This window comes from Microtus pennsylvanicus, chromosome 19 (assembly GCF_037038515.1).
Source record: "Microtus pennsylvanicus isolate mMicPen1 chromosome 19, mMicPen1.hap1, whole genome shotgun sequence".
Lineage (NCBI taxonomy): Eukaryota > Metazoa > Chordata > Mammalia > Rodentia > Cricetidae > Microtus > Microtus pennsylvanicus.
Genome location: NC_134597.1, coordinates 5,992,915 through 6,020,587, shown reverse-complemented (window position 1 = coordinate 6,020,587; position 27,673 = coordinate 5,992,915). Strand labels below are relative to the sequence as shown.

The window sequence follows — 27,673 nt, the reverse complement described above, 5'->3', positions numbered from 1 at the left end:
ATTTTTTAAATTATTTAATGATTTTTTATTGTTTTTATTGAGCTATATTTTTTTCTCTACTCCCCTCTTTTTCTCTCCCCTCCCCTTCTGCCATCTCCTATGATCCCCATGCTCCCAATTTATTCAGGACATCTTGTCTTTTTCTACTTCCCATGTAGAGTGGATCCATGTATGTCTCTCTTAGGGTCCTCTTTGTTGTCTAGGTTCTCTGGGATTGTGAATTGTAGGCTGGTTTTTTTTTCTTTTTTTGCTTTATGTCTAAAAGCCACTTATGAGTGAGTACATATGATATTTGTCTTTCTGAGTCTGGGTTACCTCACTCAATATGATGTTTTCTAGCTCCACCCATTTGCAAATTTCAAGATGTCATTTTTTTTTCTGCTGTGGAGTGAGTACTCCATTGTGTAAATGTACCACATCTTTTTTTATCCATTTTTCAGTCAAGAGCATTTAGGTTGTTTCCAGGTTCTGGCTATGACAAATAATGCTTCTATAAACATAGTTGAGCACACATCCTTGTGGTACAATTGAGCATCCTTTGGGGTCTTAAGGAAGGTTGTTTTCTAATTTTCTGAGAAATCAACATACTGATTTCCAAAGTGATTGTACCAATTTGTGCTCCCACCAGCAATGGAGGAGTGGTCCCTTTACCCAACATGAAGGATGATATTTTCAGTTAGTAAGAATGATATTTTTTTCTTGGTGTAGATTCATGTCTTTATACTCCAATGAGTGGATTTTCACCACTCTGATTCATATGGATCAGCTTTTGGCAGTCGTTCTCAACCTTTTCTACAGTTCCCCATGTTCTGGTGACCCCAAACCATAAAATTATTTTCACTGCTACTTCATAACTGTAATCTTGCTACTGTTATGAATCATAATATCAATATCTGATATGCAGGAATATTGGTAGGTTGAGACCCCCCAGGTTGAGAACCACTGGTTTATGGCATCCTGGCAGGGATGAATGTTGATGAGGGTGTTTAGTGTGCCTTTTTAGTTTCTAACATCATGTCGTTCTAACTTTAAAGATATCTCTATGATCTTCATCATTCCAAGGAATCGAGAGTACTTTATTCAGAATACTCATTTTCAGCAAATGTGGGGAAATAGACGAAATCTAAAGGAAGAGAAAAAGAGTAAGAAAGTGAGCAGCGTCCTCAGGCAGCCATCTGAGGACTGTTTATGTCTTCAGATAAAAGTCCTCCGTGTTATAAACCTGCACACCAGTGACTTGTTAGGCATTTGCTTCTGCTACACTTTCTGTTGGATGAAAGGCAAGTAGTAAATTTAAACGAATATAAAACACAAGCTTACTTCATGGCACAGTGGCATAACTTTTTGAGAAGACTTCTGCTTTTTAGATTTATTTATTTATTGTGTATACAGTATTCTGTTTACGTGCATGCCTGCACACCAGAAGAGGGCACCAGATTTCATTATAGATGGTTGTGAGCCACTATGTGGTTGCTGGGAATTGAACTCAGGACCTCTGGAAGAGCATCCATTGTTCTTAACCTCTGAGCCATCTCTCCAGATATCAAGGTAGGCTAGCATGGACCAGCTGCTATCACAGATTTGTTCAACACTTAAATAATACATACAGACAAAAGGAAACATGGAGAAGATAGCAAAAGAGATTTTCTTCTTAAAGTATATTCCAGATTTATCATTTCAGAGTGCTACATACATGAGACATTGTAGACTCTGATGGATGCCGGGAGCTGTTTTCGGAACACCAACATCATCATTCCATTTGGCTGAGTAACTTGGTATGCAAATGGAACCTTAAATGTTCATCTTATGTTGAAGTTTTTGCACCTATGCCCTGAAACTTCATAAAGAATGTTTTGCGTGGCTGGAGAGGGGTCTCAGTGGCTAAAAGTGTGTGTTGCTCCTGCAGAAGCCTTGTTTGAGCCTCAGCACCACACAGGTGGCCCACAGCCACCTACAACTCCAGCTTGAGGGGTCTGACATCTCTAGCCTCTGAGGGCGCCTATACAGATGCACACGTGGATAATTAAAAAGAAAAATAAGCCTTTGACAAAAGAAAGAAAATGTTTTCAAGGTTTGATTCATCTGACATTGATTATTTGACTTTGAATATGGAAGAGGAAGCATTTTGTACCCCAAATATTTTACCTTAAGTTAGGACATGCCTTCCTTTTTTAATGAATAAATAACAGTTTTTTTATGGCTTACTCTTATAGTAATTTTACACTGTACAGTGTACCTTCATTTCTGGTGTGATCTTTGTTTGTTTACTGCAGTGCTTGAGATTGAACCCAGGCCTTTGCTAATGCTAGGAGGTGTATACCACTAAGCTGAAGCTCTGGCCCTCGCTCCATCCCTCTTTTCCTCCCTCCCCCCTCCTTCCCTTCATTTCTTTTCTCTATCCTTCCCTCTTTCTTTCTGTCTCTCTTTCTTTGAAGCCAGGATCTCAGGTAGCCCAGGTTTGCTGAGATTAATCTTGAACTTCTGTTTTCTGCTGGGATTAAACCTGTGTCCTACTACCATAACTAGCTTTGTATTTTAGTTTTACGAGGATTGAACCATATAGCCCTATCTGAATGCACTGATACCCAACTGACCTTAGTAACTGTGCTCTTCTTCCCCAAATCACTTAAAAGTGCTTTGGTCTGTGGGTCAGTTCTGTTTCTATTAGAGCAAACTGCAGGTGATCTGGCCTGTGGGGATTGATCAAAATGACCATGTCAAGGACACCCTGCCCCATCTCTTCGCATAGGGTCCAAACTTCAGGAACAGAAGAGGCAGGGAGGAACCAGGAATGGAAATAGGCATGGCCAGGCCTTCATTGCCCTTCATTAATCTAGGATTGGTTTCAACCTTAAAGACTGTACAGGCCTGGAGCCACCCAGCAACACAAACAGTACTTGCCAGCAGTCCAGCTCACTAAGAACAAAAGGATCAGAATGTGAGCAATGTCTGGATGATTCCCAAATTCATACACATTTTAATTAATGTCTGCCATGTCTTGATGAAGCAACTGTGTTCTAGACAGTGTTTTGGGTTCCTGGATCTGTGATGAATGCAGAACACGTCAGGGATTGGAATTACTGCTGGTTTTCATTTCATAACTGTAGTTGTGCCCTCCTGTGCAGGTTGGCTCTGCGGAACCCTTTGTGTCGATTCCACCAAGAAGTGGAGACTTTTAGACATCGGGCCATCTCTGATACCTGGCTGACCGTGAACCGCATGGAGCAGTGCCGGATTGAATATAGAGGGGCCTTGTTGTGGATGAAGGATGTCTCTCAGGAACTTGACCCAGACCTCTACAAGCAAATGGAGAAGTTCAGGAAGGTAGGACGTTCTCTGAAGGTTGTCGAAAGGGGTACCTGCTAGAAGGCAACCAAGTGTGATTTGAATCCCTCTGGTGAGGAAGACATAACTCAAACACACCAAGGATGCAATTAATCATTGCTGGCATTTTTTTAATGTGACAGAATACCAATTAATGTGATATATAATTCTCTAAGGAGAAGAGAAGAGACAGCTGGAAATTGCTGGGATTTAGTAGCTGGTTTTAATTGAAGTCAGATTTTCATATAATGCGCACATTTTATAAGGTTGTCACTTGTAAAGGCCTCCTCATGCGTAACTGAAAATCCAGGATAGCTCAAACAGATCTAGAAGGTGAGAACAGACTGTTTGGCAAGTCTTTTTAATTGCTAATTCATGTTGAAGTATGTAAAAATAAAAACAATCCTTTTGTGATCTCTCCAGAGACACCGAGGTCTAGTTGTATGATTTGCGAGAATGCCCTAGCCTTCCCTGCTATCGACCTCTTCAGAAATTTCTCTGAGGAAAATAAGAGCTGAAGAGATGAATATTCTCTTAAATTCCCCTGGAATAACTGATGAGCAACCGAGGGATATAATCTTTCGTTCCTTTTTCTAAAACCCACATTGTGTTAGGTGCATAGCCATTCGGAGCCTTTTGTCACACAGGAACGCATCCTACCACTGGGTGGCAGTCGAACACTAGTATTTAATGAGCATGTGGAATGTTTTTTGTTGAATACAATATTGGTAGTTCTTTGTCTGGGCGACTGGGTGTGTTTTAGGGTGTAAAAGAAAAAAAAAATCTGCCAAATGTTACGCTTGGCATAATATTGTGTCAACTCCTTAGTCATTTCAACCGATCCATTGGTAATGAGAAATATTGCTTAAAAGGCTTAGATTCCTATTTAGGGACATCACTTTGGAACTACGAGTCCGGAATCCTGGCTGGTTACCATGTTGGATGTTAAGAAGTGTGGGAATGGAGCGTTGGGAAGAGCTTCAAGTGCTCGTGCAGTGGTCCCCACGTCTTGCCCTACATCTTAGATGACAAGTTCTTTTCATAGTTAAACTTTCTCTCCGTTTGCAATCCAGACTCCCTATCTGTGGTGGGAGCCAGCATCATTTCTCTCTGGTCTTTTGCATGTCAGCATCTGCCTTGTCAATAGGCAGGCCAATGTCCCAGGCACGGTGGACCGAACGTCTTTCATCAGCGTGGTAGATGTAGAACTCATTCATCTTCTGAAAGAGGAAAATCAGGCTTATGGTAGTAAATAATTAAATGTTTATGGTTTGGCAAGGAGATGCCGGTGAGCCCAGACTGGTCTGCAAAGTTGCTGCTGACTTTGCAATTAAGCCAGCCCTTTCTTTTGTCATTCGTATGTTGTATGGGGATTGAGGAGAATGGGGTGGAATGGGTAGAGAAAAAGAAAGAATGAGAGAAAACCAAAGCTGCCTCCAGGGCACACTGGCAACACTGTTTGGTTTAGTGTCACCTTAACGCTTGCTGTTAGCCACACACACTTTTTCTTTTGAGGATGAGAAGGGTAATAACCCTGGTAGGTAACTCACCTAAGGTACGGGACAAGGAAATAGAAGCCCGAACCCTCGAAAATACATACAGTTTGCCCACTCAGAGACAAAGAGAAGAAAGTCAACTGATATAACTGAGAGGGCAAAGGCACTTTCATAGCGACACCTTGCCTGTGACCCGTCCACTCAGGGAACAGTTCTGGGGTGCCTCCAGCGTGACAGATAATGCGAGTAAACAGTTCCTCCTCGGGAAGGCAGGAGACAGTTATGTGGATTTGTGTTTATTTGGTTTGTTTGGTAGGGGTGGTTGCTAGCTGTGGGATGGTGAAACACAAACCGAGGCCTTCGTCATTTGGTTTGAACATTGAAACATTTCCCATCGTCTAATGCCATTAATCTTGATTCTGGAAAAATATGGGTGGTTTGGGATTTTTGGTTTTTTGGGTTTTTTTTAATCCTTTGCCTTGCAGTAGTTGCTGAAGCTGTGCCTGCCTCCTTAATCCTCTGTGTGCTGGATTCAATTTGATAGCTGGATGTGGTAGACTTGGATTGGGAAAAAGAGTATTTTTTTGAGAAAGACTATCTTCAAAAGTGTATTTAATAGACTGCACCCTCCACGAGGACAGGGGAACACTTGGTTCTCTCTGGAGCCTGACCCCTGGGTCATCGCCTGGCCCTGGTTAGCACTTACATGTCAAGTGGCCGGATTCTAAGCGGAGTCCGAGGTGCCAGAGTCACCTCTCCTCAGGTCACTCAGCATTCCCTCTCGCGCAGGGGACCGCCGGTGCTTTGGAAATTGATATATGTGATTGATGGTTCAGGTGAGAAGTAGGAGCACCGAGGTGTGGCTTGCTGCGAACTCTCTAGCGTGTCAAGTTCTCTGTTCTGCGCAATGTATTTATAATTCACTATATGTAAGCTTAAGAGTCTTGGTCCCAGTGGGAGTCCGACTTAAACAGAGTGTCTGTTTATCTCTCAGGAGTGTGCTACTGGGTGTGCTACAGAGACCTTTGGGACAGTGACCCAGCTGGGATCGAGGTGTGACCTCAAGGGTCCCCTCTCTCAGTGTCGTCTCCTCCCCACATTTCAGCCGGTAAAGCCTGGACTTGAAGTTTGGCTGAATTCATATGTTCTGGAGGAGGAAACGTTGTGATTTTTACCTCAAGGTTATGGCGCCCTAGGTGGAATTTTTTAGAATGCATTGATTCATTTATGATGGCTTATTCAACAAATGATACTGAAGCCCTGTTACATGGCAGTTAAGCACAGAAGACTGCATAGCAGTAAGTCCCGTCTCATGCAGTCAGCTGAGCATGAAAGAAGTAAATCCAGAGATGGCTCAGTGGTTAAGAGCATTGCCTGCTCTTCTAAAGGTCCTGAGTTCAATTCCCAGCAACCACATGGTGGCTCACAACTATCTGTAATGAGGTCTGGTTCCCTCTTCTGGCCTGCAGACATACAGACAGATGATTGTATACATAATAAATAAATTAATTAATTAATTAATTAAAAAAAAGTAAATCCAAAGCAGTTTACCAAGGGGTCGTCTGAGGTTGTTTTCGACAGAGTGTATTCTCATAGAAACATTAAAAACCCAAGACAAATAGGAGGGATCTAGATGGGGAGAGTGGGAGACAACGGAGCAGAGTTTCTAACCGAAGGGTCAACTTGGACAAAGGTCCAAGGTAGAAGCAACATAGCATCTGGATCCAGGGCCCACGAGAGGTTATTTGTAGAGACAGTGGTACCTACGCAACGGGGCAGCAGAGGGAAGCAGGCTAGGAAAGAAGGGGCATCTATAAGGAGGGGCTTGGAAGAGTGTTGAGAAGGGGTTGGGCGTAGCAAACTTTGTGATCCCACCAGCTCAGGCAGATTTCATGCTAGAACAGGAGGCACAAGAGTACAAACCAGAAGAAACATGGTATGACTGGGTCTCAGGGATGGAGGCCAGGGAGAAACACACTGTTCTGACCTCTGGCAGACTCAGCAGAGCGTCGCTCTAATTACAAAGCTGTTTATTATTTTTAGAAATAAGCAGAATAAACATAAATAGATGTCAAATTGGAAGTGAATTTTCGCCTCCGGCCAAGACTTTCTCTCTTTTTCCAGCATTTCCCAAATGTCAGGAAACTTTTCAAATAGCGCAGTCATAGTGAGGGGGACAGGCATGATGAATGAAAATTTTAAATTAAACAAAGCAAATGATCTGGCACCCTTTGCAGCTCAGAGGCTGCGGACAGCTCTCCACATCAGCATTAGGAGTCTTTAGTAAGTGTTTGCGTGGGGAGCTAAAGAGAGGAAATCTTGATCCCAGCCTTCTGGAAGAACCCTGCTAGTCATCTGCTCCTTGTCAAAATGATTGGGAGGAAGGAGATACCTGGAGAGGGAGGCCCCTGGAGCCCCGCTGCAGGCTCCAGTGTAGGACTGAGGGGTGGATTTCATGGGCGGGGCTGGTTGTCTATGTGCAGTCGGAGGCTCCTCCTGTGACAGCATGATTCACCCTGGTACCACGAGGTATTTTATGAGCAAAGTTAATGTGTGATATATGTGCCCTTTGAAGGCCGAATAAAAGGGTATAATTTAAAAATAGAAGTCAGCTTCTCAGAGTAGATTACATCAGCTGAAGTTGGGAGCCCCAGCAGAACCTCTGAAGCCTGTGCCCTTGAGAGCTCCTGTGGTCAATTAAGTGTCTTGTTTTTCTTGAAAGTCAGAAATGGGATGGAGGGTAATTATTGTAAATGGAATAAAAGCTCTGCTGGATGTAAGACACTAGCTCTGAAGCCTCTAACGAGATAGTATGGAAATGTAGCCGTGGCATTTGTAGGACTCTGCCTTTAAAGACAAGGGCATGGGAACCAGGGTTATAAGCAGAGCCATTTACGAAATAGTTGAATGAAATCCTACAGCATTTGTCTAGGGTTGGATCACAGTAATTCAAAAGGATGTCTAAAAGGCATTCTAGGAACTCTAAGTGATATACACCGGGATTCATAGGCCTGTCTGCCTCCGTTAGAAACACCATTAGGTTGTAGGGCCCCGTTGATCCTAATCATATCATCAAACAACACAGTACAGTACGGCTTATTAACAAACATTGGCAATTTAACTAGGGAGAGCCATCGGTCAGTGATGACCTTGTGTCCTAGTGGTGAAGGTTTGAGTCGAAGAGTTTGATCAACGACGAATAAAGAACGATATTGATAATAGATGTTTTTTTTTCTCCTGTGAACAAAGACTTGGGTTAATTAATTTGACAGTTTTATTAATTACTGCTGAAATCATTGGTTCTTGTCAGAGGTCAGACTCTTTTAGCAATTGAGGGCAGTTCCCAGGGGAGTTGAAGCCTCTTAGTATTATAGGATTGCCACCCCACCCCCTTGCCCTGTGCTAGAGACCTTCAGTTTACACCTTGCATTGCTGCTCTCTGGGTTAAACTGGTTCCTGCTTCAATTCAGTGCCTGACTAGGTCTGGCATCAACAATCTGGGTTGAGCGCATAGGTAGTATTTTGTTTGATCTGTACCATAGGACAATGTTAAGTATCTAAGGGGAATTTAACCCTCCTGGGCTTTTCTTAGTTCCGGTATAAAAAGAGGAACGCTCCATTGTCTCTTCTGGCTTTGCTCATTCTAGAATTCTGGATATGAGTTGAGCCCTTTTATGAGGTGAGGTGAAAATTCCTTTTATAAAGTTAATACTCTTTTAAGTGTATCTGTTTCCTAGCTGTTGCTGTTTATTGGCTGGTTTTCGGTATGTGCCTGTGTTTGTTTGGCTTTGGATGTTTAACTGGAGCACTTGTTATTTGTGGTCCCCAAGCATTTTGCATCTTGCTGCCAAAATGCCATAGGAAAAGCCTGCCGTTTTCACATGGTACAACTTGGAAGGGAACTAATAATTATAGCCTTGCTTGCAACTCTGGCTTTCATGAGATGAGGCCTTGGGGCCTTTGCGTGTCTTTATTGATTTTTCTCCGGCAGAACTTGGTAAATACCAAAAATCTGCTTGAGGGCTGCACTGTTTAGACTAACGCCCGAAGAGATAACTCTGGCAGAGCCGGTAGCTGTACCACAGCTTCTTCTCCTGACTTAATATTGGGGGAGGGGATGGATGGAGGGTGGAGCCTCTGTCGGAGTCAAGCTCCTGTTCCCAGCACTGCTTGCACCATGTGCGGACACTTGGGTCTAAGTCTGATTTTGCATCGACTCAGTGCAATCACCAGGCTTCCTCCCTCTGTAACAGTTTTCCTCTAAGTCCTAAGGCTGTGGACACTCCTCTGTGAAGACTATAGCCACAGGGAGGAGCAGCCACTCACTTTGTGGTATTTGCCTTGCACCTCAAGGACAGTCTCATCCTGTTAAGTCCCGATCACCTCTGTTGCTGAGGCTTTTAATCTTAGATGCTGGAAGAAAAAAAAAATCACAAGATCTCTCTTCTAATTCTTGGCCATTGGAGTCTTTGGTGTTTATAAACTGAGAAAACTCATCACGTACAGATAGTGTTTCTTCTGCAAGGGTCAGCAACCTGTGACCACAGCCCAGCCACCTACGGTTGAGGTAACACTGGGAGCGGCTGTTGTTGACACATACCTTTGCTCCCTGTGGTCCTCACTGTCTACAGCTGATTTCCAATGCCATGGTAGAGTGGAGTAACCACAACACAGGCGGGAGGCCTGCGAAGCCAGCACTGCGTCCTGCCTCCCGCCCCCCCCCCCCACAACTGCTGACAGATGTGTTACAGCCATGGTGGGCACAGGCCGAGATTAAGAACTTGATTATGTTAACTTTTTAATTGGGATCAAAACATACATACATGGCCTGGGTCTGAGAAAACCTGGGATAAAACCGAACTGGCTGAACATAGCGGACAATGAGGACTACTGAGAACTCAAGAACAATGGCAGTGGGTTTTTGATCCTACTGCACATACTGGCTTTGTGGGAGCCTAGCCAGTTTGGATGCTCTAGACCTGGATGGAGGTGGGTGGTCCTTGGACTTCCCACAGGGCAGGGAACCCTAATTGCTCTTCCAGCTGATGAGGGAGAGGGACTTGTGGGGGGAGGGAAATGGGAGGCAGTGGCGGGGAGGAGGCAGAAATCTTTAATAAATAAATAAACAGAAGAAAAACACACATACACTTTAGCGTCTTAGCCAGGTCTCTTTGAGCACTATTCTTTTGGGCAGATACCCAGGGGTTGTTGGCTCACATGGTAGTACCGGTTTCAGTTTTCTTGGAGGGCCTCCTGTGCTGTTCATGGTTAAGAAGTTTTGCATTAGGGAGTTGGCTGGCTCTCTGTTTTCTCTTGTGCAATATTCAAATATCCTTAAAACAATAGTTCCTACAAATGCAGAGGTGTATCTGGTTCTTACATATGATGTTTTATAACAGTGCAGCCTTTACCCCCTCCAGTTCCTAGTTCTGTAAATGGCTGATCTGTGTTGGAAAGGATCGCTAGAGTATGAGAAGAGCTGGGACCTGGGAGATGCTGCTGAGTAGCACACAGCTCCCTTAGTTCTGGCCCTACTCCGTTTTTCTCTTTGTATTGCTGAGTATTTTAGCTGTCATGCATTCATTGCATATGGTACCTTGTTTTATAAGGGCATTTTAATATATAAGGTACATTGAGCATATACTCCCCCAAACCCCTCCCATTGGGGGCCCCTTTGTAACCATGTGCAATTTCACTTCTACCTTTGTGTCTTATCCTATACATTCACAATTGTATCTATAGAAAATATAAGATCTAAAAATGAGAGGAAGCATGTTTGCCTTTCTGATGCTGTGTGGTTAATTTTTTTATACTCTACATAAAACCAAAATCAACGCCACAGGTCCATTTCAGTGTCTGGGACCTTAAGGACGCTGAAGCTTGCAGAGAAAGCTGAAACTGTATGGGAACCAAAAGCGGCTCATATTTGGCTCTTACTCAAGGACAAAAGAAGGAAAGCACAAAAGTGTGCAATTAAAGTTTTCCTTGAAGATGCCCACGTTCACTAGATGATTATCTCCTCTAGGACGATGCTTAGAAGCTGTGTCTCAATCACTGAAATTGCTAAGAGATTTTTCTCCAAGTGCAGACAGAGCAATAGCATATATGCCTTCTAAAGCATTCCAGGAAGGAAAGTTTGCCCCAGATGACAGACGTGGAAGTGCATCTCCAAGCCTCATTCTTTCATTTCACCCAATCTTCATGAAAATTGCCTGCTAATCAGCGTGATTTCGTGGGAGGGAGACAAGGATAGTGCCGCGGACAGTGTGGGGGGAAGAAAACAGAACGCATGTCTTGCTGGATGGGTCTGCACAGAGCTGTAGATTGTGTGGAAATGTAAACTGGGAAATGACGATCATCATATTACTTACTCCTCTGGCTGAAAAATGCCGGTCTTTGTTATCATGTGATAGAGACAATACACTGGGCTCGGCTTTTTATTTAGCAAACATACAATGCAATCTTTGTGTCTGGCACTATTTCAAGCTATTTGCTCATATAAACTTACTTAATCCTACTAATAAACAAATCAGGAGGCTATAGTTATTATCAACATTTCGCAAATGAGGAGACAGGCACATGGAGGAAGGAACCTAGTTAAGGCTATCCGCCTCGCCTCAGGACCTGGGCACACTGACTGCACTCTTCCAGGTGCGCAGAATCATGATGCCTCTATTTCCATGGGGGTTCCCTCCACTTTGGAAGTAATCCAGATGTTACCCCATTTTATAGGCATAGAAACGTCCAGGCTTGGGGGGTTAAGAACCTGACTGTGGTCCCAAACAGTGTTTAGTCTCTTCATTTACAGAACACAATAAATTGAAATCCAGGGGTACCATGGCTCCTTAGCTGCAAACTCTAAAGCCCATTCCCTTAGGACAAAATGCTGAAAGAAGTGCTGAGCTCACTAGCCATGCTAAGCCCCGCCCCACACACACAAAGAGGCACTTAGCACACTGCAGTGCATGTGCTCCGTGCACAGTGGCCGTTTTGATATCCACTGTGTTTATTACTGCCTCTCCAAGCGAAAATGTTGACATCCAGTGAAACATGCTACACAAACCTCCTGAGTAAGGAGGGGTCTGGCTGGAAGGGCCCACAGCCTTGGCTTGTCCCCTCAGCATGCACTAGAAGAATACTCTTTTGTATTATAGACTGTCTGACTAACTAGTCAGATAAGAATTTCATGGCACCCCTGCGCCTTCTTCCAACATAAAGGTACAAGGGGTTCTTGAAGTGCCGACCCCAAAGTCTTCTTCCTGGCTCTTGCCTCACTGCCTCGAGCTGCTGGTGTACGTAATTGTCCTTTGCTGCAGTGTGAACATCAACCCATCTTTGGGTGCTCGGGAATGTTTATTCCACCTTGCAATCTACTTTCAAGTGGATGAAGTCGTTGGGGAAAAGTGGCAATTGAGTATAACTCTGCATTCATCCGTGGCTTAGCTAAGAAATTAGACAGCCCTGTTTGTGCCTTTCCCCCTGATACACCTTCACAGCTTTTTATTGTGTCTGCTTTTAGTTAGATTCCTTGGCAAGGAAAATTTAAATTTAAGCAAACACATATTCATGGTGTGTTTGCATCTTTAAAAGTTTTAGGATATTTTTGGACGAATCGAGTAAACATATTTACACACATTTCCAAAATAACAAGGCCATTTAAGTACATTTCTGTCGCATCCTGTTCTGGTTCCCTGGCTGGAGGGTCATTTTCCGCGGCTGGCAGCAATTAGCCGCTTTGCCACATGCAGGTCTCCAGTCTCTAATTATTCTACGTCGAAAGTACTTGTTGTTGACTTGGTTCCCTCCACGTCCTCACTGCCCTTGCTGGAGCAGAGTCTTCCTCAGCATGGAGGTCTGTCATGGACTCCCGCCCTCCACAGAAATGATAGTCCTGACTCCACAGCACAAGTCTGACTGTGTCATGGTACGGGGTGAAAACGTCCTCTGCCTCTCACTCAGCCGTCTGCAAGCCCAGACTCACCGCATGCGCGGACTAACCACCCCCTTTCCACCAGCTTCCCTCTGGGAGAACACTCCTGCCCCCTGCCCGTTATCTGCATAGGATAGGTATGCATGAAAGACGAAGCCTTGCTAGAAGGCCTCCCCATATTCTTCACCAGCACTCCTGATACAGCCCTTTCTCCCCGGCACCCCCGAGAGTCCCCCTCATTCTTCTATTGTGCCTATAGAATTCTAATGCACCCTTTAAAGCCACCGTACCCTAAGGAGCCTTTGTTGACTTTGCAGCGTTCCCTTTGTGTTCTGCCAGGCCTGTCATGTCCAATGAGTATTTATCAGATGAGCGAGTTGGTAAATGCATGGATTTGTTTCCTTGAAGACAGAAGCAGAAGACGGCACATCTTGGAATCCTAGTTGTATAATAAACAAATACAGCATATGTCTGATACTTGCCTTACCGAAGGAAGACTATCCCTACTATCTATTGGGTAAAAATGAAACATTAATATTCAACCAAGGAGTCGTTTGATTGGAACAATCTGGAAATTATCTACACGTAAGCAACTCACAAAAATAAAACTTCTCTTATCTAAGTTCTCTAAAAACATTTTGGTATGGGCTGGAAAATAAGTGTATTTTATAAAACTGAAAGAGCTAATATAGTAAATATTTAAATTCATTTTTTAAGGTAGGAGCAAACGCCAGCCTCCTTAGGGAGAAGTATTGAATCTACACTAGAATGTTCGTCTAATTGTCTGAGTTAAAAGCTTGCTTAACTCCCAAGTTTCAAGGTGAACTCTGCACACAAGCAAAAGAAGCATGTGTTTGTCTGGGAGGATAGTTTTCCTTTCGCCAAACTGCATGGTCTTTCTTCCTAAGGAACATCTGCAAGTGGAGACTTTCTTAGGTGACCGTATGCAAGCCTACAGACCGTACCCAGTTAGAACCATCAGATTCTAGGTAGAAATGCCGTCAATTACTGGGCCCATTTCATAGAAAGATCACCTCTCGGCCCCTCAGCAGCTGGAAGGTTTTGGAGGAATTCACTATGCCTGCGTTTTCCATCACATTGTGCTCTTGGCTGCAGGATCAGCGCTGCCTGGTGCTCATGACAACTACCCCCAACCACAGTCTGTTCCTTTGGCCTGCTTCTCTTTTGGAACCTCCTGAAGGAGGTGTCATCTTAGATTAGAGATCGCTGGAAAATCTCTGTGTTCCCGTGGTATGATTTTTCTCCTTACTGTCTTTGGTCCTCTTCTTAGTTACCAGCTCAGATGTCGGCTAATCCTTTCATTTTTCCATGATGAATTACTTGTAGTTTTTACCATCTTCTAGAATTCAGCACTAACGAAGACAGTTGTATCCAGATATGTTAACCTAGCATTTTTATTTTAAAACTGGTTACGTTTTAGGGATCTATCACCTATTATTTACGTTTGTTTTTTTTAATGATGATTTATTTTGATACATGAAATAGAATGTGGGTTTTATTTAACCTCAAATAGGAACAGTAAATCTACTATGCCCTCCATACCAATAGCTTTACAGAATGGCAAGCTGCTTTTGTTCAAGTCAAACAGCATTTTCTCGGACCCCATTATTCACAGAACTTCCGGAGACAGTAGAAATAATGGTTCAATGTATGCAGGGTGTCACTCTTGAGTCCAGCTGAATTTACAAGTGACTACAGAGAGTCACTATTCCAGAAAGCTCTATAGCATGATTGTTGCTTTAAAAGAAAAATTTATTTTCTCCGTTAGATTGTCATAGAGGAATAATGAACAGTTTTAAATGGCACTTCTTTTAAATGATTGAATTATGATTTGCTAACTCTCAGCAAAGCCTTCCCAGTGAGATTTATGCAAGAAGCACCAACCCTGAAATGGAGTTATGACGGTTTTGCAGTTTTCTTGGTCTGCCAGTAACTTTTGGAATCCTATGTGTCTGAAGTCCTAAGTCTATCAGGACACTTTGATTTAATCCACCAAAAGAACAACTGAGTAGAAAACTGGTATTTTTCTTTCCATAACCTGGGGTTTCTTTTAAAAAGATACCGAATAATTGCTTGGTTCTAATGCGCAGCTAACAGGGATAAGTGAGGGTGGGAAGCCAGACTGCCCATTTATATCCTGGTCATGCCTTTGAGCAGAAAGTTTTCAGACGTTCCCCGTATAATAAAATTATCACAACTGTAAAATTCTGCTTCACCTTCAGCAGTAAGCCCAGACCTGGCCATATAAACAAAATGAATGAAGGTCTCTGGTAGGAGTCCACAAATCCAGGTGGGCCAGTGCTGTATGGTCTTGAGCAACCCTGAAAGAAGCAAGCCCTCAGAGCCCTTCATTATAAATTGGAAATAAAAGCACCATGTTCATTAATTGAGCTATGTTGTTACCACCCTATGAAATATGACCTTAGGAATTGGGAACACTTCCCAATTGAATGGTTTTGTCCGTTCAAACCGCCACTCTATCCATTTTTTCAAATCCTCACCCAGCTGTGATTGCGAGACAGCCATTGTCATTTAGACACTGGCTCCTGACTGCATGCTGGTGTCTGCTGACGGTGAAATAAAGCATATTTCTCAAGAGAGATGAGTTATACAAATGTTTAAGAATAAGGGTTTCTTCTGCTTTGTTTTTTATTGAAAATATAATATAAATATAATAGTCTAATGTAGTGGATGGCCTTCCCTCCCTCAACCTCCCTCAACTTCTCCCAAATACCCCCACCTCTCCACCTACCTAAATCCACACCCGCTCGTTCTCCCTCTCACTAGGACATAAACAAGTATCTAAATAATAATAGTAATAGTAATAATAGTTAGATACAGTAGAAACAAACCAGAATAGGACAAAACAAACAGAAGAAAAAGAACCAATTAAAAGCCCATGAGACACACACAGAAATTCCATACAAAAACACAAAACCAGAAATCATAATATATACACAAAAGACTTGTAAGGGGGAGAAAAAAAGTCCCGACAAAGCATTATGAGACAAAGAACCTCCAAAAAATGTCATTGAGTTTGTTTTGTGTTGGCCATGAGGTATGGCTTCAATAGTTGTTTGTATACCTAGGTTGGCATTGTGAAGAAAACCAATAATTCATTTGTGAGAGGCTATCGATTGGAGATAGCTGGGTTAGGGAGGTGAACCCATGTCCAATTAGCCTCTCGGTGCAGGGATCCCATTGGGCCCAGACCTGTGAAGGCCCTGTGCATGCTGCCACAGTCCCCATGAGTTCTTGTGTGCATTGATCCTGCTGTGTTTAAAAGGCCGAGTTTCTTCTGTGTCCTCTGTCTCCCTGGCTCTTAAAATCTTTCTGCCTCATCTCCCACAGGATTCTCTGAGACTTGAGGGGAGGGAACTGAGGGAGGCACCCCATTTAGAACTGAGGATTCCAAGTTCTGTCTCTGAATACTGTCTAGTTGTAAGTATCTGTATCGGTTCCCATCTATCATAAGGGGATGCTTCTCTGACGATGGCTGAGTGAGACATTGATGTATATGACTCTAGCAGAATATTGTTAGCAGTCATTTTATTGCTGCGTTCCTTTAGCAGGACAGCGGTACTTTGTTTTTATTTTCCTGTAGGGCCCGGTCCTATCTAGTCTCAGGTTCTTGGCCACCTGAGCAGTATCAGGAATGGGCTCTATTTCATCCCTTAAATCCAGTCAGATATTGGTTGGTTGCTCCCACAGACTTTGTGCCACTACTGCTCCAGCACATCTTGCATGCACGTCACCATCGTAGCTGCGTTGCTGTTTACCTTTCTCCTTTGGAAGCATGCAGAGCGCCTTCCAGTATTGTGAACACGATTCAACAGGGGGTTGAAGGTTCCAAGCAGCCACCTTCTTGACTTTTCCGTGTTTGTTGGGTTGTGTATGTGTTGTTTTCGGGGACTTACCATCAGTTTGTGGAGAGCAATGAATAGCCTTGGTAATGTTGAGGTTCCCATGAGGCCCCTTTGGCCAACAACTTGATTAGATGTAACCCATGCCCAGAATTGGAGGTTTCACTTGGATGGATCTCCCTAGGAAAGGGAAATAAAATAGTTATGGATGGATGGGGAGGGAAAGGAGGACTGAAACAGGAGGATTAAAGGCAAGGGGAATGAAGAGAAGAAGGAAAGGAATATGGGGAGGGATAGCTCAAACAAAGGGCTATTTTGGGGGGTATGATCTTATGTATCATATCATTTTGTACAGTTGAAGTTTCCTAGCAAATGAAGGTGGGCTAAATGGAATTGCCAAGTAACAGGGGAGATGGAGCCCCAACTGGGCATCTTTAGTCACCAAATGCTTTGTTCTTGTTTTGGGCTCTTAAGGTGGAACACTATTATGCATAAAAGCAAGAATAGTTCATGAATAGTTATTCATTCATTGAGATATGTATCAAGAGACTTGGGGGAAAATATTACATATACAAGCAGGAAAAAATAGGTGGTATACTTATAGATTGATAGGTGTGAAATAATGAAGATAATTCTCAAATAGGGAAAGTGAAGAGAAGCTAGCAGAAGAAAATATATTTTACTCAAATATTTAAATAGTGGGTATTTTTATTTAAAGTCCTTTCCCATTTAATTTTCTCCATGTTAAATTCAAGAGAGGCAGATGCAGGAATAGCTCATAGCCCTGATGCCTCCACGGCTGGAATCACTTTGGGGGATGATAGAAGAGGAGCAGATATAAGAGCAAGGCTGAGGTGAGGGTTCACAATATGCCTTTCAACTTCTGTGCCATGTGTTGCCTATTAAAGTAATTTATATGAAAAGTAATGAGATTAATAAGGTTAAAGAACAGATAAGATTTGGTAAAGGAGAGAATAACAGAAACTCACTTAAGTTGGCAAATATTGAAAATTGTTTATTTGGTTTGGTTATTAATAACAATAAGGGAAGAGAGAAGACAGGCTGTGGGGGCAGACGGAGAACCTGAGTTGCATGGTGATGTCATGTGGACAGCTGGAGGAAGGAGGTGGAGGATGAGGTCATTTTTGAAAGCCATCGGCGGGGAGAGCCATGTGAGGAGGTTAAGTCACTTGGGAAAGAAAGGATCAAAAACGCAGCGCCTGCGGGGAGCCCTCTGAAACTGGCAAGGATGGTGGGAACCGGGCTTCTGAAAGCCTTCTGTGTTCTAAGGAACCTCAGTACGCTAACTCATACTTATTCTGAAAGGGGGAAGGTGAGAAAGTAAAAAACGGATGTTCCCCACATCGCCCCAATTTTTTCCTGGAATGAACATGTTCTGTGTTGTGTACCAGTGAAGATACAGAGACAGTCTTGCCCAGGAAAGAGCTGAAGGGCCCCGGGGTGGAGGGACAGCTGTGCATGGCAGGAATAACCATCTCCCACAGCTTCCGTAGTCTTTCCTACAGGGTGTGTGTTCAAGTGTGTGTGTTCATGTGTGCGTGTGTGTTTGTGTGTGTGTGTGCGTTCATGTGTGTGTGTGTTCACGTGTATGTGTGTGTTCACATGCGCGTGTGTGTTCACGTGTGCGTGTGTGTTCATGTGTGTTCATGTGTGCATGTGTGTGTACATGCACATAACTGCACGCATGTGGAGGCCTGTGATTAATGTTAACATCTTTCTTCATCACCCCCCACCTTACATCGTAAAGCAGAGTCTTTCTCTGGATGCCAGCTCAGCAGTGTGGCTAGTCTGCTCTGGGGAGCCCCTGCCTGTGCCTCCTGTGACGGGGATTCCCAGTGGGCCTCCATAGCCGCCCAGCTTTTGTGTGGATTCTTGAGATCTGAGCCCCAGTCTTCAGGGTTGCACGCTGGCCCAGCTGGACCATCCCCTCAGCTTCTGCTCTGTTCTCCACTCTGGCTGGGAGTCTCCAGGCCTTGTATCCTGAACCCACAGTATTTGTACACCTATGAGCCCTAATTTTGTCATTGACATTTGTTTTGAGAAGCAGTGTCACCTGCCATAAATCCAGCCATCTCTCTTTAGCTCCACAGTGTTCATTTAGTACTAGATTTAAGATTCTCATTAATTTCTCTTCATGCTCAAGTTTGTTTTTTTTTTAAATTGAAATACATGTGGATTCCAAACAGGCATCTTTCTGCATGCATGTTCTAGTCATGACTCCATCTGACATGTATACCTGTTAGTATAAGACCCACGAGAAGGCATAAGGGCATGTCTCCTGGCCTCCAGGGTTTCCTCAGACAGTGCAGAAGACTGAAGTTTCACTGGAATTTTATCATGGCTGCCGCAAATCAAATGTTTGAGAGGAAGGCGCTGAGAGCATCTTTAATTTGAAAGATTTTCATATCTTCTTCGTCCAGGCTGTGCCTGACTGCATCCTGAACCTCCTTCTCCAGGTCCTGCCAGGAAAAGCCAATGATTCGTAAATTGAAGCTATGTCAGCTCAAGTTTTTATTGGTGCTCATTATCCAAGGCTTCATCTGTTTTTAATTCTCTGTAGAAAGAACCAGCTTTTCTCTTTTTTTTTCTTTCGTTCTTAAAAACAAATCTTCTCTTTAAAAATAAAAGGTAACGGCTAACAGTTGTGAAGCCAGGCAATGGGTAGGCGTCTTGGGCTATAGACTTTAGCTTTTAGGGTCAATATCTTATATTCCTGATGTGCTGTTCCCTTGTCCCTTCCTCTTTGTCCCTGTTCTTTCATTTCAACTAGGAAATCATGTAAGTAAAGCATTGGGAAAATTGTGAGGCAAGTGTTTTGAAAATAAAAATATTTGATGGACCTTTCCCCTTCCTTCAATCTAGAAAATAAGAATAACTTGTTAGAATGTTAAACATAGGTTGTTCATTTTTTAATCTAAAGATACATCTTTTTAGTAGCACAAAAGCACAGCAGATATTTAAACTCCACAGTGAATAATATGGTAGGTTTATGTAAGATAATTAACATATTTGAATGTTTTCCCAGCCTAGGGTTTTTCTTAGCATTCTGCCTTATAGAGAGATGGAGCATCCATTTAAATATGTACATAGTACAGAATATTTCTAGCTAAATATTTGTAAAAAATGCTCTTGAATTTAGCATACTGTTTCATATTCATTACTTCATCAAGGATGCATAGAAATTCAGTGAGGATGTGGTTTTTCTGTTTCAGAGGCAAGAGCATTGGGCCACGGTGGTCTGACTTGTCCACGGCCACACAGCCACACTAGATTTCCAGACCAGGTGTTCCATTCCAAAGCCGGTACTCCTCCCACGCCTTCTCCCCCGATTTCTTCATGATCCAAAGAGAAGGTCTGTGTGTGCAGTGTTAGTTTCTGTGAAGGACAATGCTCCTGAGAGGAAGGACACCCTGCTTTGTATTAGAGTAGTATCCATGCCTTTTTCCAGTGAGTTCTCTGTTCCCTGAACTCAGTGTTGTGTCCTGAAGAGCTGATGTTACCAGCAACCTTCAGGAGTCCTGGGGATTTTTTTCTCGTGAAGGCATTTACCAGTCGCTCAATATTCTGGACATCTAGCTATGTTGAACATTTAGCGTTTCTCTTCCACGGTGTCTTGTGACTGCACATTTGAGGTCAAATGCCTTGTTTTAGAGCATGGATTTCTTAGAGTCAGGTGTCAGGATCCTATAAAAGTAGCTTTACGCTTGATGCCCCAAACCTGGAAAGAGGTCAGAGACTGGTAAATGGGAAAGTGGACGTCACCAAGGCAAGCTACTCAGCCTCAGATCTCGTGCTCACTGGGTATGAAGGACCCAAGGTCAAACCTCTAATGAAAAGTTTTTACTATTGAAATCACAGACCCGCCAGCAAACAGTCACATAAAGAGCAATTGTCTGTGATGCTCGCTACTCAACTGACCCTTCGCTAAAAGCGTCTCTGGCTCGCTGAGTTTAACAGTCCGCTGAGAAGCAGATTGGAAATGGAGAATCCTGAGTCTCGCTTAAGGATTCTGACTCAAGAGGCTTGGGTTGGAACCCGGAGATCTGATTTTTAAGAAGGTCCAGAGAAATTCCCTTGTTTTTGCTCCATCCACCACACTTTGAAAAAGCTTTTCCCAGGGAAATATTACGAATCGGCTAATGGCTGATTCAACAAAATGTAATTGTCCACTTACAAGACAACCAATTAATAAGACAAGTATCTGACTTCTTATTGTTAAATAACCATGAATTATACCAAAGCAGGAGGGGTAGTCAGCTAAATGACCTGACTTATTAGATATAGAAGTACCTCACCAGGAGTCTGTTTAGTGTTAACCATTCCATTAGCGCCAGAGTCTGGAGAACTGTACACCACACACACTCAAATGTTACATGTCAATAGTATTAACCATGTTAAATAAATCTTTCTTCTCTTAGCTATTTCCTCCCCAAACTAGTGTTTGCCACATTGGCTCAGAGAACTGCAAAACCTTGGGCCAGTTAACATCTAGAATCCTCAGGAGCAGACAACTCCAGGAACCCCACAGTCATCACTGGGCCTTGCCCAGGAGCAGCATGGCGTGGCAGTGTCCTGACATGCATGTTGGAAGTGCCTGCTGGATTGGGGTATGCACTTTTTCTCTGCTTTCTTCTCCATCAATGAGGTTTGTTGGCCAAAGTTGGCTAGTTCTCATAGGATAAGATCCACTGAGACACAGCAGGTTTTACCACCAAGTCTGGCAGATATGTTTGTCTGCATCCAGCGTGATTTATAAGGAATGTTATCCTAGCTTTGAGGTGACTTCTGTACCAATTTTAGGAACAAAATGTTTACTAATCTAAGAAAGAGTATGAGATGACCTAAAATCAGAAATTCTCATTTATGCTTGGCAGTAGTGGAACACAACTTTAATCCTAGCAACTGGGAGGCAGAGACAGGCATATCTCTATGAGTTCAAGGCTAGCCTGGTCTATAGTGTGAGTTCCAGGGCAGCCAGGTCTATATAAAGGAAACCCTGTCTCTAAAAACAAAAGAAGAAGAGGAGGAGGAGAAGAAGAAGAAAGAAGAAAGTCTCATTTATTTCCAGAATGATATTTGTATGCCTATATGACTATCATAAATGAAGACAGTCTGGATTATAGTTCCTTGTAATTTTTAAAAAATATTCAACCATGTTTTGAGACAAGGTTTCTATGTGTATCTCTGGCTGTCCTGGAACCATTTTTACTCAGCCATTCTTAAACTGGGTAAAGGAAACTTTGTCATTGAATGTAATAGTAGAAACGTTAACAAAATTAGCAAACACATCATTAAAAGCTTATTGCAAGCCAACTACACTTCTAAGCATTTCGTATGAACAGTTTACTAACATGTTCCAAGGCAGGGGTACAATTTCCTCTTCACAGAGAAGGTTCCGAAGCTTATGGGGTTTAACTTTCTCGATGTGACTCTGTTCAAATGTGGAAGGACCCGGAAAGACTGGCTCTAAACTTACTAACATCACATGGTCACACACATCTTATTTTCTGGAACTAAAGCAGATTGTTTATAAGCATGATAGATCTTTCTAGACTTGTTGATTCACTCGGGCTAAGAAGCCTCTCTTGTTTCAGTTTAAAAGTTAAATCCACTCAAAGTTTGCCTTTGTATTAGCATTGTTTAAATGATTCCTTTGGGGCTGTTCCTCCTCCTGGTAGGGCTGTGGTTTCACCCTGTCCTAGAAGTAAGCAAGTGTCCTTGAGGCCACTCTGCCTCTGCAGGCTCCCTGCTTCTCTCACTCCAGCGTGACCTCTCCACACCAGTATGGTATTCCCTGAAGCCCATGGCTAAGGCAAAGCTAAATCTCTTTCTCCCACACCAGCAGTGTTATAGACACTTCAGCCATCTTCCTTGATGAATCACCGTGGCAACAACTCACATGGGTTGCAGTTTGGCCACCAGGCTAGGGTGACTTCCCGGTGACTACACTCTTGGTCTCCTCTCTTTTCTTCTCAGGACATCTGAGATCCTTTGGATTTACTACTTCTTTTTATTCTCTAAACTTCAAGGAAATAAGAGGGAGCTGGGCTTCATTTTTTCCTTACCCGCTGCACTGTTTGACTTCAATGTAGCTGATTGCTTTTGAGCAGAAGCAGACCTCAGTACAGCCTCGTGAATTCCCAAGCAGATGTTTGGTAGATTCGCTTTGGCCTCTAGTTTTCCCTCAGAGCTCTTCTTACATAGGACAAAGTTGGCTACTATGTTTCCTTGCCCAATTCCTTGATGCCCACAATCCTAGAAAAAGGTTAATAGACTTTTCCATTTCCTTTCTCTTCTTATTAACCCATCACCACTACCATGAGATACAGCCAGTGACTAAGTTTTCCAGGCTGGCCTTGAACTTGTAATTGTCCCATATAAGCTTCCTGACTGTCTGGGACTATGGACCTGTATAACCAGGCCTGACTTGTTTATTTTTGAGCATGAAAGTGATCAGTGCAAGGGCAATAACTGCTAGCATTTCCTGGGTGCTTACCATGGACTGGATTCTGGGTGAAGAAATTTTGCATTTTTTTTCCTAGCTATCCTGTGAACTAAATAGTATTCAAGCCCCTATTTTACTCTTTTCAGTAAGACACATCTTAACACTATAGCGGGATATTTTTGGATGCCTTCTGTTAAAAGTGCCCACACTCTCCAAGTACAACTGGAACCTTTGGGTGCTGTCAACAGACAGGTTGCAGCACTGTTTAGCCATAGCTGTCTTGAAGTGAACCACCAATGTGGAAAGAGTCTAGGGCAGCTAGGAGAATCCTGTCCTTCTGTTACATCTAGAAGTTTTTAAGTAGGCTGGGACAGAACTTCATTTGAAAGTATTACATGTAGGCACCCATGCCTGGTCCTGCATCCTGTGTCCAGGGTCCTCTCCGGAGGGGAGGTATGTCTTTGTCCACGTGGTAGTTTCATGTCTACTAAAAGGTCTAGAAGGTCATTGATTAACCCAAAGGTATCCACCTCATCAGAGGCATACTTCAGCAATGAAATGTGCGTGCTTGCTCCAAGGCCAGGGTCCAGTACACTCTGGGAGGAATTTGAACTAAATGGACTGTGCCTTGTGACTCCACTCCATTCCTTTTGTTTTCATTCCGTTTCAGTCAGAAGTGTGTTCCTTTTTCATTCATTCTGTCAAGTGTTTTTACATTGCCTATTTGTACAAGAGTGGAGAGATTCTTATCTTTCAGACAATGCTTGTCTTTCAAAACATGTTCCCGATTGGCATCATCTAGAGAAGCCAGGTCAGCAAGGCCTGATCTCTTCTTTGCACATCTTCTGGCTATTTCTACTCAAGGTGAAGTTTTTCTTTGAAATAGTGGTGAGAATTGGGTCTCCTAGAAAAGGTTCCCAGGGGGGTCAAAACGACCCATTGCGGAGCAGTAACTGAAGAAGTTGTGCAGCTGTGAGGAGATCCTTGACCTAAGAAAGGAGCGGGGTTTCCCAAGGAGATGTTTCAAGACTCGTCATAGCATGGAGGACATGCACGTTCCCCTCCTCTTGGCAAACTTTGTGACTTGGACCATTTTGATTTGATTCTGAAGCAAACAGTTATATTTCCACAAAGAACAGTCACGTCAAGGATAAATTGACTATGTCATCGGCCCCTCAAGGCTTCCTTCTATTCCTTGACCTTTTTCTGGTGGCTTACAGGATCATCTCTTAAGTCACTCTCTTATGTTGGATGCTGTGGGATAAAATGATAGGGCAGAATTTAAGATCGTGCCCTCTTCAGTTATCTGGTTTTATTTGCGAAATAAGACCTAAAACTGAAGGGGGGGAATGGAAAAAGGGATGAGAAGAGGGAGAAAAGAAAGGAAAGAGAGAGACAGAGAGAAAAAATTTTTAGTGAATATGAGAAGACATACATAGTTCCATTGAAAATGGGGAAATTTTGCTACTTTATTATAAACTAAGCATATTCTCATTAAGATTAAAATTCTCAGATAAGAGAAAGATTCCCTAGTCATTCATTTTCTGGTCTTTGGACTGCAGTCCTGAGTGCCGTGAGAAATGTGGTAGACAAAAGGCAGAGACCCCCCAGAGTTTAGCTGGTTCATGCTCACACTGGGGAGGCTGAGGGTCCTTGGGATAGCTCCAGATCCATCAGCAGACTCCAGATCCAGGTCCCTGTCAACCTGTGAATACTCAGAGGCCATTGTGCCACTTTTCCTATCAGCAAGGTTGGAAATAGAGGGGAAAGAGCCTGAATTGTAACGCTGTGCTTATCTTTAGAGAAGATAACAAGGAAAAACAAGTGTTATGTTCATTAGCTTAAATGGGAAAACCGGCAGTGTTGTCAAGCTTAGAGGAAGGGTTGATGTGTGTGGGGTGGGGGAGGAGTGGGGATGAAGAACATTATATGTGCTCATACAGACACACAGACATGTTTGTTCAGAACCAATAGCTTAGCTGCATCTAGCATTTTTCTTGCCTATCTATTAAGGCCCACACAGCTGTGTTCTGGAAACCTGACTGATAGCAAAGAGCGATTAAGGAAGACAGACACAAGTAACTAAATGAAGATGGAATCTGGTGGGCTGTGCTCTCAGACACTCAGTGCACTTATTCTACATGGCGTGAAGGAGGAAATGTACTCACTCATCTCAGTGTGCAGGGTGGGGTATCTCTGTAGGGCAGCTGTCTGGATGGGAGCATGACCACACAGCCATCCAGAATGAAGGGAGCCATGCCTGGAAATTCTTGCATGTACTGTTTTTAGCAAAAAGTCAACCATTCCTCAATATCTGTGCTTTGACTAGGGAAAAGCCTTGCTATTCCCATGAGTTTGAGGTGCTGGTATTTTTGACATGACTGTGCTCATGTCAGCAATAAACATCCAGTTAGGATTTCATCCAATCTCCAGGCCTGGCTATAGGATTAACCCTCAGTGGGGAGCCAGGATCTACCCAGCTCTGTCCTTCCACAGGACACTCTAGTCTAGCAGTTCTCACAGATCTCTCCTTCTGTTCTCCTCTGCATTTGGTCCAATTCTTACATCTCCATTGTTTCAGATAACCTTTGGGATTCCTCTGTGTTCATCCTTCAGCGCTTTGGAAGGATGAAATCTTTCTCCTAATGAGCATGTGATGGTATTAGGCAAGGGTAGGGTCACTATTGTTGAGGAGTACCCTATTCAATACACGTAGCCATAAAAGTGACCAAATCATAGATTAATGCAAAGTGAAGCATTCCTCCAGATTTCCTCCAGATTCTCACATCTCATCACCTGATTCTATTTTGACTTACGTTATTCTCAACAAGGCTCTTCACTAATGATTTTGGGTTGCTTGTAATAACGTCTGGGAGAGAGCATTGCTTCAGCTTGCCGTTGCTGTTAGAGCTAAGTATGCATTCACTCAGCCAATGTTTTGAGAGCCTGCTCTGTGCTCAACCTCAGGACACAGGACTGAACAAAATCGATATGATCTCTGCCCCCATGGACCTAATAGGGTTATAGACATGTGATAAAAGAGTCATAAGAGAACATGGGGTAACTTGTGTCACCATGGTACACTCTGAGAGTATGTAATGGGGCTCTCATAAGACAGAAAGCTGAAAGCAAGCTTCTCTGCGTGGAGTCCCTGTTGTAAAGTAGGAGGGACAACTTGACCACAGCCAAGAATAGCAGCCTGAGGGTGAGTGCCATTTAGACCGAGAGCAGCTGAAGCTACACCCTAAGAAACACCATAGTTCCTTCCTTTCTCATGCCTTCTTCATCTCGGAACCCACCAGATTTGCAGATCAGTGTTTTCTGTAAGCGTCTGTGCAGGCCTTATGACTTGCCTAGACCTCAAGTCTCTACGATGAGTTTGCTCCTTTAAGTCTGCCTTCTATGCAGCCCACCGTGATCACAATGAAACCCAAGTCCAACCACAGCACGTCTCTACAAAGTACCTGCTGAAGCCACAAGATCAAGTTCAAGCTGCTGTGGTTTTTGCCTTGTCCACATCTCCAGACATGTATCTCACACATATATTTTATTTTGCAGAGATATCAAACTGCTTTAAACCATGAGCCTTAGACACAGAGCATGTCACCAGTCAATAACCTGTGTGTGCTAGCAGACACTCCTTTAGATCAAGGGCCAATCGGAGCCCACATGTGTGTGTTCAGCCTTTTGATATGCGGTTTATGTTTTCATTGCTGCACTTGTTTTGTGCTCTATATACACAGTATATATATATATATATATATATATATATATATATACATATATATATGTATGTATGTATGTATATACACACACACACAGTATACAGCTCAGTAAACACCAAAATAATCATAGCAGTATAAATATTGGTGAATTAACTCAGAATTAGTAGCTTTATTAGTGTAAACAGTGTAGCACTTGAAAAGGAAAGTTCTAGAAAGTGTAGCAATATGGCAAGTTGGACGTAAACTGATTTAGGATGTTATCTAAGATGGAGCCTGGTTGAGTGGACAAAAGCTGTTGTGAGTCTATTGCCTAAGATGAAGCACCGCCATGTTGTGGCAGGAGCCGTTGTTCTCCGCAGAAAGACATCTCTATAAAATGTCCAGGAACATGTAGTGAATTAACTAAGGGAATTTTCAGAAGAACAAGGCAAAATGACACTCTCATACTCAGATGAAGAAATTAATCGGTCTCCATATGAAAGACTACACTGAGTGAGTCAGGAACCTCAGGAAATGTCTATTCTGCTAAGACAAACAAATAAACAAAAACTGAAGAGGTAGCACACTGCTTAGAGCAAGCTTCTCATCTCTGCTCGGGGAAGGAACTAGGCTTACTCAAGAAGTCAGACAGTGGTGGCCATGCCTTGAGTTCATTCCTTCCCAACAATACGGTTTAACATATTAAACATATTTAGCTAGTAATGTGGTCTATTGTGCCTTCATTTCGCACAATTGAAAATAATAGATTTCAATAGAGTATAAAAATGATCACAAAGCCTGCTTAGAATGTGTTTGCTTCAATCTTCCGTGTGGACAGCCTTCCAGCTTTTCAATCTTAAGTGCCAGTC

The 27,673-nt window shown here is 43.0% G+C and overlaps 1 protein-coding gene across 10 annotated transcripts in view; it reads left to right on the top strand.

Annotated features, from left to right (window-relative positions):
- Ica1 (islet cell autoantigen 1) overlaps window positions 1-27,673 on the top strand; it is a 138,081-nt gene that overhangs the window by 36,820 nt on the left and 73,588 nt on the right. For all 10 annotated transcript variants that reach the window (XM_075953402.1, XM_075953405.1, XM_075953400.1 and 7 more), the window contains exon 6: window positions 3,126-3,324. In XM_075953402.1, coding sequence (XP_075809517.1) covers window positions 3,126-3,324 — 199 coding nt within the window. The remainder of the gene's footprint in view (window positions 1-3,125; window positions 3,325-27,673) is intronic.